Source organism: Caretta caretta, chromosome 1, assembly GCF_965140235.1.
Source record: "Caretta caretta isolate rCarCar2 chromosome 1, rCarCar1.hap1, whole genome shotgun sequence".
NCBI lineage: Eukaryota > Metazoa > Chordata > Testudines > Cheloniidae > Caretta > Caretta caretta.
The window spans coordinates 259,879,799-259,893,626 of record NC_134206.1 but is presented as its reverse complement, the minus strand read 5'-3'; the positions used below and the strand labels follow the sequence as shown (position 1 = coordinate 259,893,626).

At 43.1% G+C, this 13,828-nt stretch overlaps 1 protein-coding gene across 8 annotated transcripts in view; it reads left to right on the top strand.

Moving 5' to 3' along the window:
• DMC1 (DNA meiotic recombinase 1) overlaps positions 1-13,828 on the top strand; it is a 42,270-nt gene that overhangs the window by 13,501 nt on the left and 14,941 nt on the right. For 6 of the 8 annotated variants that reach the window (XM_048834148.2, XM_048834139.2, XM_048834129.2 and 3 more), the window contains 4 exons: positions 167-219; positions 3,412-3,453; positions 5,191-5,263; positions 5,977-6,068. In XM_048834148.2, coding sequence (XP_048690105.1) covers positions 167-219; positions 3,412-3,453; positions 5,191-5,263; positions 5,977-6,068 — 260 coding nt within the window. The remainder of the gene's footprint in view (positions 1-166; positions 220-3,411; positions 3,454-5,190; positions 5,264-5,976; positions 6,069-13,828) is intronic. The other 2 variants (XM_048834155.2, XM_048834145.2) reach the window with 1 other exon arrangement.

The window sequence follows — 13,828 nt, the reverse complement described above, 5'->3', positions numbered from 1 at the left end:
GTATACCAGGGATCATGTGGTGCCCCTGCACCATATCACATCATGAGTTACGTGCAGGGCCTTTTGGATGAGAACAGATTTTCTTAAAGTGGCAAAGATTCCCCTTTTGACATTACTCTCATGACTGCGGGCATTTCAATATGCTTAACTCTTTCTCTCCCTCCAGTAAACTATTGGGTGGTGGGATTGAAAGCATGGCAATCACAGAGGCCTTTGGAGGTGAGTGAACCATATTAAATGGATTTTATTGAGTGGATTACCAGTAGAGAGCTGCAGCAGATGTTTAGGTTTTAAAGCAAGCTACATTATTTCTATCAAATTCTCATCACACTGGACCTGAAAAGATGGAGGTTGAGGCTCAACTGTAATGGACGGTCCCTTTCCAGGGTTGATGTAAGCAGAAATAATCCCATCTTTGTCAGTGTTTTGCCATTGTTCTTCTTCAGTTGCTGCAGATGAGGGTTGAGCTGAGTAACGCTCACATTTGGAGGCATGCTGGTTCAGTATGATATACCATTATGAACAATGTTGCTCAGGAAACATTTCCCCATTTTGCTTCCCCATTTCTTCCCAGTAATGAAACCTTGATGTGAGATTTCCTGCTGATACATACTCTTCTCCACAAAGAATCAAAACTTAAAGTTCAGTCCAAAATAGACTATTGTAATTCAAGAGATGTGTAAATATTTGCACCCAGCTTCTCTCATTCATCAGCTTTACTACAGGCAAAAGTCACAGTGTAAAGCAATATAAAGTATGCAGATCCACGGATGTGACATATGTCATTTTGGCAGCACCGTACAGAATTCAAACAATGAGATATGAGCAAATAATGAATGCCCTTCATATCAGATTTAGATAGTAAGCTATTATTACAGCAAAAGTCAATCAGCAAGATCAAAAGACTTCAGCAGCAATAACTACAGTTTATCAAATAGAGCACGCTCCCCTTTTAAAAAGTGTCCTTGAGGCTTGAACAGTTTGATGAAATATTTTCTTGACATGTTGTCTTCAAATATTATCTCCTGGTCTTCAAAGTAATACCACCAACTTGAAATCTAGATAAAAATGAGATAAAAGTTGTTTCAGGTGTTACCCCCACCCTTGAGTCTCTTGACCAATTTTTATGGATTTAAAATAACATTTTTAAAATTTGATTTTCTGTTCTCATCTGTTATGTGGAAGACACACACAATTGATAGTGGAAAATAACTATCTGAGTGTATAAGGGAAGTAGGGAAAATAACTATAGACAAAGTGCTGTCAAATGTACAAAGTAAGCAAACTGAAATATATTTTTTTAAACCTTTTAGCTATTGCAAACTTAGGTATTACTTGTAAAAATAGTAAGTTAAAATATTTTAGATGGAAGTATGTTTTTTTTAATTTATAGTATCCATTTAAAATCGATGCTAATATTTCCATTTGAGTGCAACATACCTCTGCAGTAAATGGAATTCTTTGTAGGTTGATTGTCATGATTATTGCAGTGTTTATCTCTTTTTTTGAGAAACGGTTTCACCTTCATCATTCTTGTCTCCAGTAAGATGTCTTGATGTGTGCTAGGTTTGCTGGATCCTACACACAAGTGGGAATGGCAATCACACCACCATTTGGATTGTTAGTATTATTGTACTAACTCTGAGCAAGGCTATTTCCCATCTGCATTGTCAGTTTTCACTGGTGCAGCCATTGCACCAATGCAACTAGTCTCTCAGTACAGTCACAGAATGCTCCAGTATACCCTTTACTAATAACTTTGACAGCTCATGGCAGTGCCTTTGGCACCTGTCAAGATGGCTCCGTATGGCACAACAGCAGTTATGGCTCTATCTGGACCCACAATTCCCCCCACATGTCTCTTCCTTTCAGAACTGGCCAAAAGTAAATGAGGCAGTATTTGGATGGTTTCAGGTATTCCCAGGCACCTCTTCTGAGACCCCTGCCCTAAGAATAACGGTGGACAACCAACAAGATAATACAAAATACAAATTTACAAAACATGTAACATGTTTTTCTCTCCCCTCTCCCCCTGTTTTTTGTTTTTGTTTTTAAATTCTATGGACATTATTCACTTATTCCAGGGAGCTGTGCCAGGGACTGTGGGATAGATGCAATAATCCATAGACTCTGCAGTACTTGCAGTGAGTGTTCTTGGTGAACAACATATATTGTGGACAACCAGAACGAGATGCCTAGTGTAGACACACTGCACCATAGTGATCATATGGTGTAAATTACAATGGTGCAATTCTCAAACAGCTTTGGAGAGCAAAGCTGTGGCTATAATGGGTTCTGGGATTGCTCACATGGCTTCTGATATTGGAACCCATTTGACTGAAAATAAAGTTAAGCCTGGTCAGTGGAATTAACCCAACACCCTCAGCAACATCTAACATTTTTCCAACAGTGTCTTGGAGTTGATATTATTATGGGCTGGGTATAACCATTGCTCCTCATTTAAGATAGTTGTAAGAAGACATTAAGCTCCTTTATGGAAGTAGAGGGGGAGTACTTGTGGCACCTTAGAGACTAACAAATTTATTTGAGCATAAGCTTTCGTGAGCTACAGCTCACTTCAAACTGGACAGTCTTTACATAAAAGAATAAATGGACAGAAATCAGACGTCAAGAATTATAACATTCAAAAAGCAGTCGGAGAACACTTCAGTCTCCCTGGTCACTCGATTACAGACCTAAAAGTCGCAATATTACAACAGAAAAACTTCAAAAACAGACTCCAGCGAGAGACTGCTGAATTGGAATTAATTTGCAAACTGGACACCATTAAATAAGGCTTGAATAAAGACTGGGAGTGGATGGGTCATTACACAAAGTAAAACTATTTCCTCATGCTTATTCCCCCCACCCTCCCGCGCGCACTGTTACTCACATCTTCTTATCAACTGTTGGAAATGGGCCATCCTGATTATCACTACAAAGGTTTTTTTCTCCTGCTGATAATAGCTCACCTTAATTGATCACTCTTGTTATAGTGTGTATGGCAACACCCATTGTTTCATGTTCTCTGTGTGTATATATATATATCTCCCTACCGTATTTTCCACTGCATGCATCCGTTGAAGTGGGTTTTAGCCCACAAAAGCTCAAATAAATTTGTTAGTCTCTAAGGTGCCACTAGTACTCCTCGTTCTTTTTGCTGATACAGACTAACACGGCTGCCACTCTGAAATTGTCAAGCATGATACCTCTCACAGTGCAGCACTTCTAAGCCCTGCTGTTCATAAGTACAATTTGCACTATACTTCATATGATTTATGAGTGGGGACTGAAAGACAGAAAGCAATACAGGTGATTGAGGTTTTATAAATGAGAGTGTATTCTTATTGAAACAACTCATGTATTTGACAAACTGCAAAAACTTTTCCCCTTGTTTTTTCTCTTTAATAGAATTCCGAACAGGCAAAACCCAGCTTGCCCACACCCTTTGTGGTAGGTACACAGTCTTAATATTGACAGTTATATCCCTCTGTAATCTCATTCATCAAGGAGTTCTATGGCAGTATCAGTCTTTGCTCTCTAAAAGAAACACGCTACCAACCTACTAAACAGCATTTAGGAGGTAAGACCTGCCTGCATGTAGCTGGGGTACACATACCTAAAGATGAGCTCCTTTCTTAGATACATGAGAAGGAAATATCTTGTCTTAGAGAAGTGGAAATATGCCATCTTCTGTTACCTTTAGAAATGTTGTGAAGTAAAGACTTCAGTGAGTGTTATTTCTACTAATTCAGATGTATATGAATTGTAAGTTTCTTTGTTTACATCTGTTCCTTTGCCATTATTCTATGCTTCAGAACATTATTGATAGTGTTTACATCCTCTTTGAATCCATTCAAAATGCTGTGGCAAAAATATTCTTCACAGTGTGTTGCTTTGACCACTTTTTCCTCCTCTTTGCATCCCTCCACTGGATCCCCCTTTTCCACTGTGTCAAGCACAAGAGCATAAGGCTCTTTATAGCTTATCCTTGCCCTACCTCTCATCTTTATACTCTGTAGAAATGTAGACTTCCACCTTCACTCTTCCAACAGTGCCACCCGTGATTGCCCATTTGTCCAATTTTTGGATAAGCACCATCATACATTCTCTCATGCTTCCCCTTATGCTTGGAAAGAGCTCTCGGTAATAATTGGTGAGACCACTACATTATCCTCCTTTTAATCTCTCCTTAAAACCCACCTTTGCCACAATGCCTACAAAATGGTTAGGCAGCTGATGTGCTGCAACCACTGAGACTGCTGCTTATTATTTTAACTGTTTTGCTGTTAACTTGTGCTCTCCCCAGTCTGTCTCTTCATATCCAACTATTGTCTCCTATCTTAAATTTATATTGTAAAATCTTGGTTAAGGACCATCTCTTTGTAATACGTTTGTACAGTGCAAAATATAATAGGACTCTTGATGCTACCACAGTACAGATACATAATAATAAATAATGTAGTTGTTAATAATATTGGAATTTAGTTACTAAAAACTGTGGAGAACCAACAATTTCTCAGTCTGATCTCCCTTTATGACAGATATTGAGGCTCTTCCTTGAAAAATGGGAGTGTTTTCATTTAGTCCAAGGATGTCCAAATTACAGCCTGAGGGCCACATTTGGTACAGAATAATAATTTTTTGCATGTAGGATGAGGACAAAACTGATCATTTGAATTTGTTCATTGCGGATAAACTCAAACAACAGTCGGCATCTATTCATCTACCAAGAAAGATATATATCCAAATAAAGTGAGGTAAAAGCGTAGTAGTTAAGAGATGGAAAGGCCCTATTAGAGCATTACCATTGATCTTAGCGAGAAGGCCAAGAAGATGTTTTTCTTCATTAATTATTACTAGTTGTTTTCATTAAATATTTATTTTTAATAAAAATTATGCAAATTTAGATGCAAAGTAAGTGTTGGTGCTCAGTAACATAAAGTTTGATTAAGTTTGACCTGACATCCCACAGAGAAAATTTACTTTGGTTCCTTCTTAAGCTAGCTGTGGAGGCAAGTCAGCCTTGCTATAAAGGCAACTCTGGTTATTAGTACTGGATCATTTGTGTGTTGTTTACAAACTGTTGGATCTGTTATTTGTTAAAAGTAGTAGCAGAGAGAGTTGGAGGGGTGGAAGGGGCTTTTTCCCCTCTGCTCATTTTGATCCTCTCTTTATGATGCATTCTAGTGACAGCTCAGCTTCCAGGAGCAGATCGCTACACAGGAGGAAAAATTATCTTCATTGATACTGAAAACACTTTGTATCTTTTTTACTTAAGCAAGTTGTAGGTATGATAGAAAGGGATGTTGATGCATCTTGTAATGAGTACAGCATCCTCATAATCTTCTGATGGAGTGCATTTTGTTGCAGAAAGCAGATGAGATGCTCTAAATGGCTCCATTCATGGATAAAAGTAAGGAACTGTCTATTAAATCTGGCCCATGGCATCATGAAGAAAAACAAAGTCAGTGCTGTCCACAACAGTTTATTCTTATTATAAATTACTAAAGCAAGACGCCAAAATGATTTAGGTATTGGAGTTTGGACATGGTGCTTTTTATCTCTAGGTAATTTGTTATAATCCAACCCAAATGGGGGATAGGGGTGGGGTTAAGATACAGAACTTATTTTATATTTCTATTTGTGTAGTTCTAATGTGCTCATATTTTTAATATCTAGGTGATAGAAGCTTTTCATATCCAGATTACTGCTTCAAAAGTGATTCCACTGTTTGTTACTATCTCACAGCTTTTTGATGGACTATGTAAAGAGTTTGCTTTCTGTCTAGTTATTCTGTATCACAAAAACAAAACAAAACACATCACCATAAGCACTAATTGCTCCTCTTGTTGGCAGTATCAACAGAGAGGCCAAGGCCTTGTCTGGGAGCTCTGGATTTGCACTTGAGTTTTATGGATTTTCATAATTTGCATTATGTATATAAAGAGAATCCTTAAATCTTACACATTCCAGCCGTCCAGATCGTCTTCGTGACATTGCTGATCGCTTCAACGTAGACCATGATGCAGTGCTTGACAATGTGCTGTATGCACGTGCATATACCAGTAAGATCATCATTGGAATGGGCACAACAACCCTTTCCCCCCACCTCTAAAACTACTGTTCCAGCAGTTCTCAAGTTATTGGCTAAGACCTTTTCCTGGGGATCACTAACATTTTTCTGCATGTGGGGAGTCACAAGCCTGCTTCAGTTTTCTGTTGTGGTCCTCTGCTGCCTTAGATTTGCTCAGGATAAGTGGTCCTACTCAGTTACATTCTGTAAACTATTTGGCAAATTCCAGAAATACTAAGGGCTTGTCTAACACCAAGGTTTAAACCAGACTAAATAGAGTTAATCCATTTTCAAAATGCTTGCATACACATAGCGTAATTTATTATAGCACATTAACTCTGCGTTTATCTCATACTCTTTCAAAGTGAACTAAGTTTGATGCAGTTGAACTAGGTCAGTCTATTGTCCATATGCACACAATGCTGCTGCATGCTACTTTGGCAGTCCTCCAGCTACTGTCCCACACTGTTTTGTGGGCGACTGTTACTGACCTGTCTGTTTACCTGTGTGGCTGTGATGCTTTCTGGGGATACACAGGGTTGTGAGGAATCTCACTACCACCTGCCCTTAACATGACGAAACCTTGTCTGTGTCTGCAGGGAGTCAGCTCCCCAACTCCACTGGCCAGGGGTAACACAAGCACTCCCTACTAGGCCTTGCAGACCCTGCTGTCTCTCTACTGGTTAACAATAGGCAAACTCCAACCCTCGACTCTTCCGAGTGTCTCCCTGGAGTGTCCAGTCCCTGGTCCAGTGGACACTTGCAGGATTCACAGATCGCCTGCTTCCTAAAAATCAGTAAACCCCAGTTTACCAATTCCACCTTAGATCACTTCTCTGCTTAACAAACAGCACTAAGATATGCTTATAGTGAAAACAGTATGGCTGTTCTTATGTTCTTAGGTATAAGTTTATTTAACAAAGCATAGAGATTCAAGTAATAGTATGTAGAAGTTCTGGAAAAAATGGGTACATATAAAATGAAATCTTAATATGCATTCTAGAACCTAGATTTAATTAACTAGATACTCTGATGTCTTAAGCATAATGCTCACCCAATGTCCTTGCAGCATTTTATAGCCAGGCTTGGCAATGAACTTCCTTTCATGAGACAGACATGCTTGTCAGCTTGTCTCCTAGTTGGCCCATTGTGTTCCATTGCCTCCTAGGATATAAAAGTTCCATCCTTTGTCTTCATTCATATACAGGACACCCCCTGCTGTTTTGGTTCTTGTAGATTTTGTCTCTTGTAGATTTCACACCCTTTCAGTTGGCACCTGGCTCAGTATGCAAATAGACCTCCATTGTGATTCAGACAATACACAGTACACATATGACCAGACAGCAAGATAAGCATCTGTTACTTCCTGCCTCAAAGGAGTACATCTGAGCATGTCACATCTTGGTGACTGGCCTTAACTCTCTAGTACCTTAAGAATGTAACTTTCAATATAGATACATAATTTCTTAAATATTATCCGTACATACATTGTGCAGTAATGATGATGACCAGTGATTATGGTGGCTCTTGGTATTGACTTTGCATGCTACCCTTTGGTATAGTATTATGAATATATCTGACAGAGGGGATACCTGCAAAACCCCATGCACCCCCTGTGCCCTCTGCCAGTTGACACCAAGAGGTTCCTGAGTCACAGAGCCCTCCACTGTTCTGCTGTTGATCAGACATCCCCATATAAAAATTGGCCAGAATTTGCTCATTTACTCCTGGATTTGAGTATATCAGCCATGCTGTGATATTACTCTAGAAGCCTTATAGTATGCCTTGAGCAGCCTCTTGGAGCTATGCAGAGACTCTAGATCTCATCGCCCCCTGCAGAGAAACATTGATGCAGGAAGCTCTTGTGGCTAGTCACCAGAATAAAAATCTTTCTGTAGACATGGATAAGTACATCTCCATGAAGGGCCACAGCTGGGATACCTAACAGTGCAGGATAAAGAACAAACAACTCAGGAGAATGTACATTAAAACCAAGGATGCTAGGAAAAGGTCCAGCAATCGACAGGTGTCATGTCCTTTTTATGAGGAGCTGGACAGGATTTTGATCAATTATACCACTGCAGAAACCAAGAAGTTTGCTGCTCCACCTCCCTCCAGACAAGCACCAGGAGTCATTGGAGGATGAACACGAGGAGGTCAGTGAAGAACTGTCTCCAGAAAACCAGGAGCTTTTTGGGACTGAAGACCCTGAGGATGGCTGGGTAGAAAGCAAGCCTGATCCCTGCCATGCAGGAATGAGCCTATTCCCAGCCAGAAACCCAAAATGGTACTGAAGAGGTAGATCCGATCCAGGGAACAAGAGCATGTAAGTATTTATATCTAAAATGTATTATTATTTTATTTTGTTATGCTATACTGCTGTGCTAGCTTCTGTTCCAGGTGCCCCGTGGCCGCAGTCATTTTTGACAGGTGTTTATCCAGCCCCCTGTCTCCTTCGGCTCAAGCTGCCTCTCCCATTCCCCTCCCCCCACCATCTCTCCCATACACTTCTTCAAAATGGCAGCTGCTGTAGCTGGGCATTCAGCCTCTGTGTCATGCTAATGTCCCGACCATCAACCAATTTGAAGCCCACGCCATGGAGGACACAAAACTATTAACCTGTTTTTCCTTCCCTGCATCTGTCCTTCATTACAAAATCCCTCCTCCCAATCCTATTCACCAGCTTAACATGGCTGCTGGCAGTATGGTGCAACCTCAGCCTGTACCCAAACTGCCTACTGCAGCAGATGCAAATAATGAAAACATTCAATTGTGTGAAATTCAACCGGAGTACTTATGGCACCTTAGAGACTAACAAATTTATTTGAGCATAAGCTTTCGTGGGCTAAAACCCACTTCACCGGATGCATGCAGTGAAAAATACAATAGGAAGATATATATATACAGAGAACATGAAACAATGGGTGTTATCATACACACAAGAACGAGAGTGATCAGTTAAGGTGAGCTATTACCTGCAGGAGGGGGGTGGGAACCTTTTGTAGTGATAATCAAGATAGGCCATTTCCAGCAGTTGACAAGAACGTCTGAGGAACAGTAGGGGGGAAAAATAAACATGGGGAAATAGTTTTACTCTCTGTAACGACACATCCACTCACTAACACGGCTGCTACTCTGAAACAGTTTATTGAGAGACTGGTTGCATAAAAAGAAGTTTGATTAGTATTCTCACTTTACATGAGGTAGATGTCGACATTGCATGGCAAAACTACAGCTTCCACTCAGAATTATCATAGAATATCAGGGTTGGAAGGGACCTCAGGAGGTCATCTAGTCCAACCCCCTGCTCAAAGCAGGACCAATCCCCAGTTTTTGCCCCAGATCCCTAAATGGCCCCCTCAAGGATTGAGCTTACAACCCTGGGTTTAACAGGCCAATGCTCAAACCACTGAGCTATCCCTCCCCGCAGATGTCCGGTAGCACATATATTTACAGGTAAAAAGCTTTGCCTTAGGGACAGCAAAGTTCTTAGTACCTTTTAACAGGTGTATATTGAGAAAGACTCGCAATAATTAATGCTTCAGACAATCACTGCAGAACTTTATCTGTTTTTCTCTGCACTTTCACCATGTCTGCAGGAGAGAGAAAACAGAATCTAAGGGTACGTCTACAGTATGAAATTATTTTGAAATTATTCGAATTTTTGGAAGCTATTTTATACATTCGGTCTTCTGTGTCCCCACTAAAGCGCGTGAATTCGGCGGAGTGCGTCCACACTACCAAGGCTACATCGAATGTCGGAGCGGTGCACTGTGGGTAGCTATCCCACAGTCCCCGCCACCCATTGGAATTCTGGGTTAAGCTCCCAGTGCATGATGGGACAAAAACATTCTCGCGGGTGTTTCTGGGTGTGTGTCGTCAGACACTCCTCCCTTCATGAAAGCTATGGCAGACAATCGTTTTGCACCTTTTTGGCGTGCAGACGCCATACTGCTTTCAGCAGACGGTGCACCACTGCTCTCTGCTACTGTGAATCCACCTCTCATTTCCTCTCATCTTCCTATGTAATCACTACTATCTATTCTTTCTCTTCCTCATTGAACACTTCCGCTGCCAACTCTGCTCAGCCATTGTGAACTGAGCAGCACAGCTTCCGCCGCCAGCTCTGCTCTCCCGCTATTGCTGCGCTTCCGAGCTTCTCTGTGTTGTCTGTCCTGGACTCCCACCTCTGTGAAAGCTACAGAAGACAACCATTTACTGCCTTTTTTCGGCTACCGTGAACCGAGCAGCACAGCTTTCGCCACCAACTCTGCTCTCCTACGTTTCGCGCCCTTTTTCCAGGATTACCTGTGCAGGCGCCATAGCCATGGAGCCCGATCAGATCTCCGCTGCAGTTTTGACCATTGTAAATACCTTGCGCATTATGCAGCAGTATGTGCAGTACCTGCAAAACCAAACAAGGAAGCGATGACAGCACAATTACGATAGTGATGAGGACATGGACACAGACATTCCTAGAAGCACGGCATGTGGCGATTAGATCATGGTAGTGTTGGGCCAGGTTCATGCCGTGGAACGCCGATTCTGGGCCCGGGAAACAAGCACAGACTGGTGGGACTGCAAAGTGTTGCAAGTATGGGATGATTCCCAGTGGCTAAAAAACTTTCGTATGCGTAGGGCCACTTTCATGGAACTTTGTGACTTGCTATCCCCTACCCTGAAGCGCAAAGACACCAAAATGAGAGCAGCCCTCACAGTTGAGAAGTGAGTGGCCATAGCCCTGTGGAAGCTTGCAACACCAGACAGCTACTGGTGAATCGGGAATCAGTTTGGAGTGGGCAAATCTACAGTGGGGGCTACTGTGCTGCAAGTAGCCAACGCAATCATTGACCAGCTGCTATCAAGGGTAGTGACTTTGGGAAATGTGCAGACCATTGTGGATGGCTTTAATGCGCTGGGGTTCCCTAACTGCGGCGGGGCAATAGACGGAACGTATATCCCTATCTTGGCCTCAGAACACTGGGGCGGCCAGTACATAAACCGCAAGGGGTACTTTTCCATGGTGCTGCAAGCACTGGTGAATCACAAGGGACATTTCACCGACATCAACGTGGGATGGCCGGGAAAGGTGCATAATGCTTGCATCTTCAGGAATTCTGGTCTGTTTGAACAGCTGCAGGAAGGAACTTACTTCCCAGACCAGAAAATTACTATTGGAGATGTTGAAATGCCTATAGTTATCCTCGGGGACCCAGCCTACCCCTTAATGCCATTGCTCATGAAGCTGTACACAGGCACCCTGGACAGTAGTAAGGAGCAGTTCAACTTTAGGCTGAGCAAGTGCAAAATGGTGGTAGAATGTGCTTTTGGATATTTGAAAGTGCACTGGCGCAGTTTACTGACTTGGTTAGTTCTTAGCACAACCAATATTCCAATTGTAATTGGTGCTTGTTGTGTGCTCCACAATATCTGTGAGAGTAAGGGGGAGACATTTATGGCGGAGTGGGATGTTGAGTCAACTCGTCTGGTGGTCAGTTTCGCACAGCCAGGGCGATTAGAAGAGCGCAGCAGGGCGCACTGCATATCAGAGAAGCTTTGAAAACCAGTTTCATGACTGGCATGCATACGATGTGACAGTTGTGTTTGTTTCTCTTAAAGTTACCCACCCACGATATAAATGAAAGGAAATAAAGTCACAATTGTTTAAAAACCGTTCTTTATTATTTGTTGCACAAAACATTGAGAGAAATCAGAAGCTAGACGGGGGAGGGGGGGTATTGGGTTATGGGGGTGGAGGAGGAGGAAAGGACAAGTCCAGAAACCAAATCAAAATTTAGGATATGCCAGCTTTCTGCTGCTTGTGCAGTCCTCTGGGGTTGACTGTATGGGTCCCCATAGCCTCCTCCCCCCACCGTGTTCTTGGGCATCTGGGTGAGGAGGCTATGGAACTTGGGGAGGAGGGAGGGCGGTTATACAGGGGCTGCAGCGGCAGTCTGTGGTCTTGCTGCCTTTCCCGCATTAGATCCACCATACAGCGAAGCATTTCCAGTTTGCTTCCATAGCATCCTGCCTGCTCTCATCACGCACGTCCCTCCTCTCTTCATATTCATGTAACGCTTTACGCAACTCCACAATTGTTTGCCTCCATGCATTCAGCTGGGCCCTATCAGTGCGGGAGTGCATGTCGTCCCGAGTTCATTTTTTCTGCCTTCTAATCTGGACCAGCCTCTGGGATGGAGTAGATAGGGGCCATGTTGAAACATTTGCACCTGCTATGGGAAGAGAAAAAGGGAGGGTAGTATTTTAAAAGATACATTTTAGAGAACAAAGGGGACACTCTTTCTCAGTGAAACAGGCAATTCATAGTACACAGTACATGTTCTTTCTGTACAAGGTCTCATTTTGTCTCTTATACTGAAGTTCCTGCCACTTTCATGTGAGTAAGCCATCACATGCGGCCGGGCAACAGAATTCAGCTTGCAGGCAGCCATGGTAAGCCCTAGGGGCATGTGGGTTTCTGCTTCTTCCGCATTCATTTCAATACTTTCAAACTGCCGGGCCCCCTTTCCCATAGCAAGCAATGTCTGATGGGATGATCACTTCACACAACACCCTCCCCCCACACACACACACCCACCGCGTGGCTCCGATAAGGCTCTAAGCAGGGATGAGCCCTTTAAACTAAACGTGAACAGCCCAGCATGGCTGGGTTTCTCCCCACCCCCCACCGCGTGGCTCCGATCAAGCTCTCACTCACCAGAAATGCCTTCTCCAGGGTCATGGTCCGGGAGCATGCCTTGGGAGTGGGGGGAGGCTATTGGCTCCAGTGTTAAGAGTAGTTCCTGGCTAGGGGGGAAAACAGATTCCCCACTTGCCGCCTGCGCACGGTCCTCCTCCTCCTCTCTTTCGTCCTCCAAAAACTCATCCTCCTCGCTCTGTGCTACTCCCCCCTTGCAGGTGTCCACGGACAGTGGTGGGGTAGTGGTGGCATCACCTCCCATAATTGCATGCAGCTCACGGTAGAAGTGGCATGTATGGGGCTGTGACCCAGAGCGCCTGTTTGCCTCCCTGGCTTTTTGGTACACTTGTCTGAGCTCCTTGATTTTTGTACTACACTGCTCTGTGTCCCTGGTGTAGCCGCTTTCCGTCATGGCCCTGGAGACTTTAGCGTACGTATTTGTGTTTCTTTTTTTGGACTGTAGTTCTGCCATAACAGATTCATGTCCCCAACATGCAATGAGATCCAGTACCTCCCGTTCGGACCATGCTGGAGCTCGTCTGCAAATCCGGGACTGCGTGGTCTCTTGTGATGGTGGACTCTGCATGGTCGCCTGTGATGGTGGACTGTGCTGATGGTCATCTGTGCTGATGGTGACCAAACAGGAAATTCAGACGTTCCTGGGGCTTTTACTGCCTACCTGGCTAGTGCATCGGAGTTCAGAGTGTTGTCCAGAGCGGTCACAAGGGAGCATTCTGGGATAGCTCCCGGATGCCAATATCGTCAAATTGCGTCCACAGTACCTGTAACCCGGAACTGCAATCTCGATTTTAGCACTACTCCACTTGCCGAGGTGGAGTACAGAAATCGGATTAAAGAGCCCTTTAAATCGAAAAAACTCGTTTGGTCGTGTGGACGGAATCAGTTTTATTTCAAAGTAACTTGGCTAATTCCAAAATAACCGCGTACTGTAGACCAGGCCTAAGACTAAGAAGTGTCTCAGTTTTAGTCCAGACGTGAGGGATAGCTGCACAGTCATTTTCCCCAGTATAGCTTGCAACGCCCTACCACTC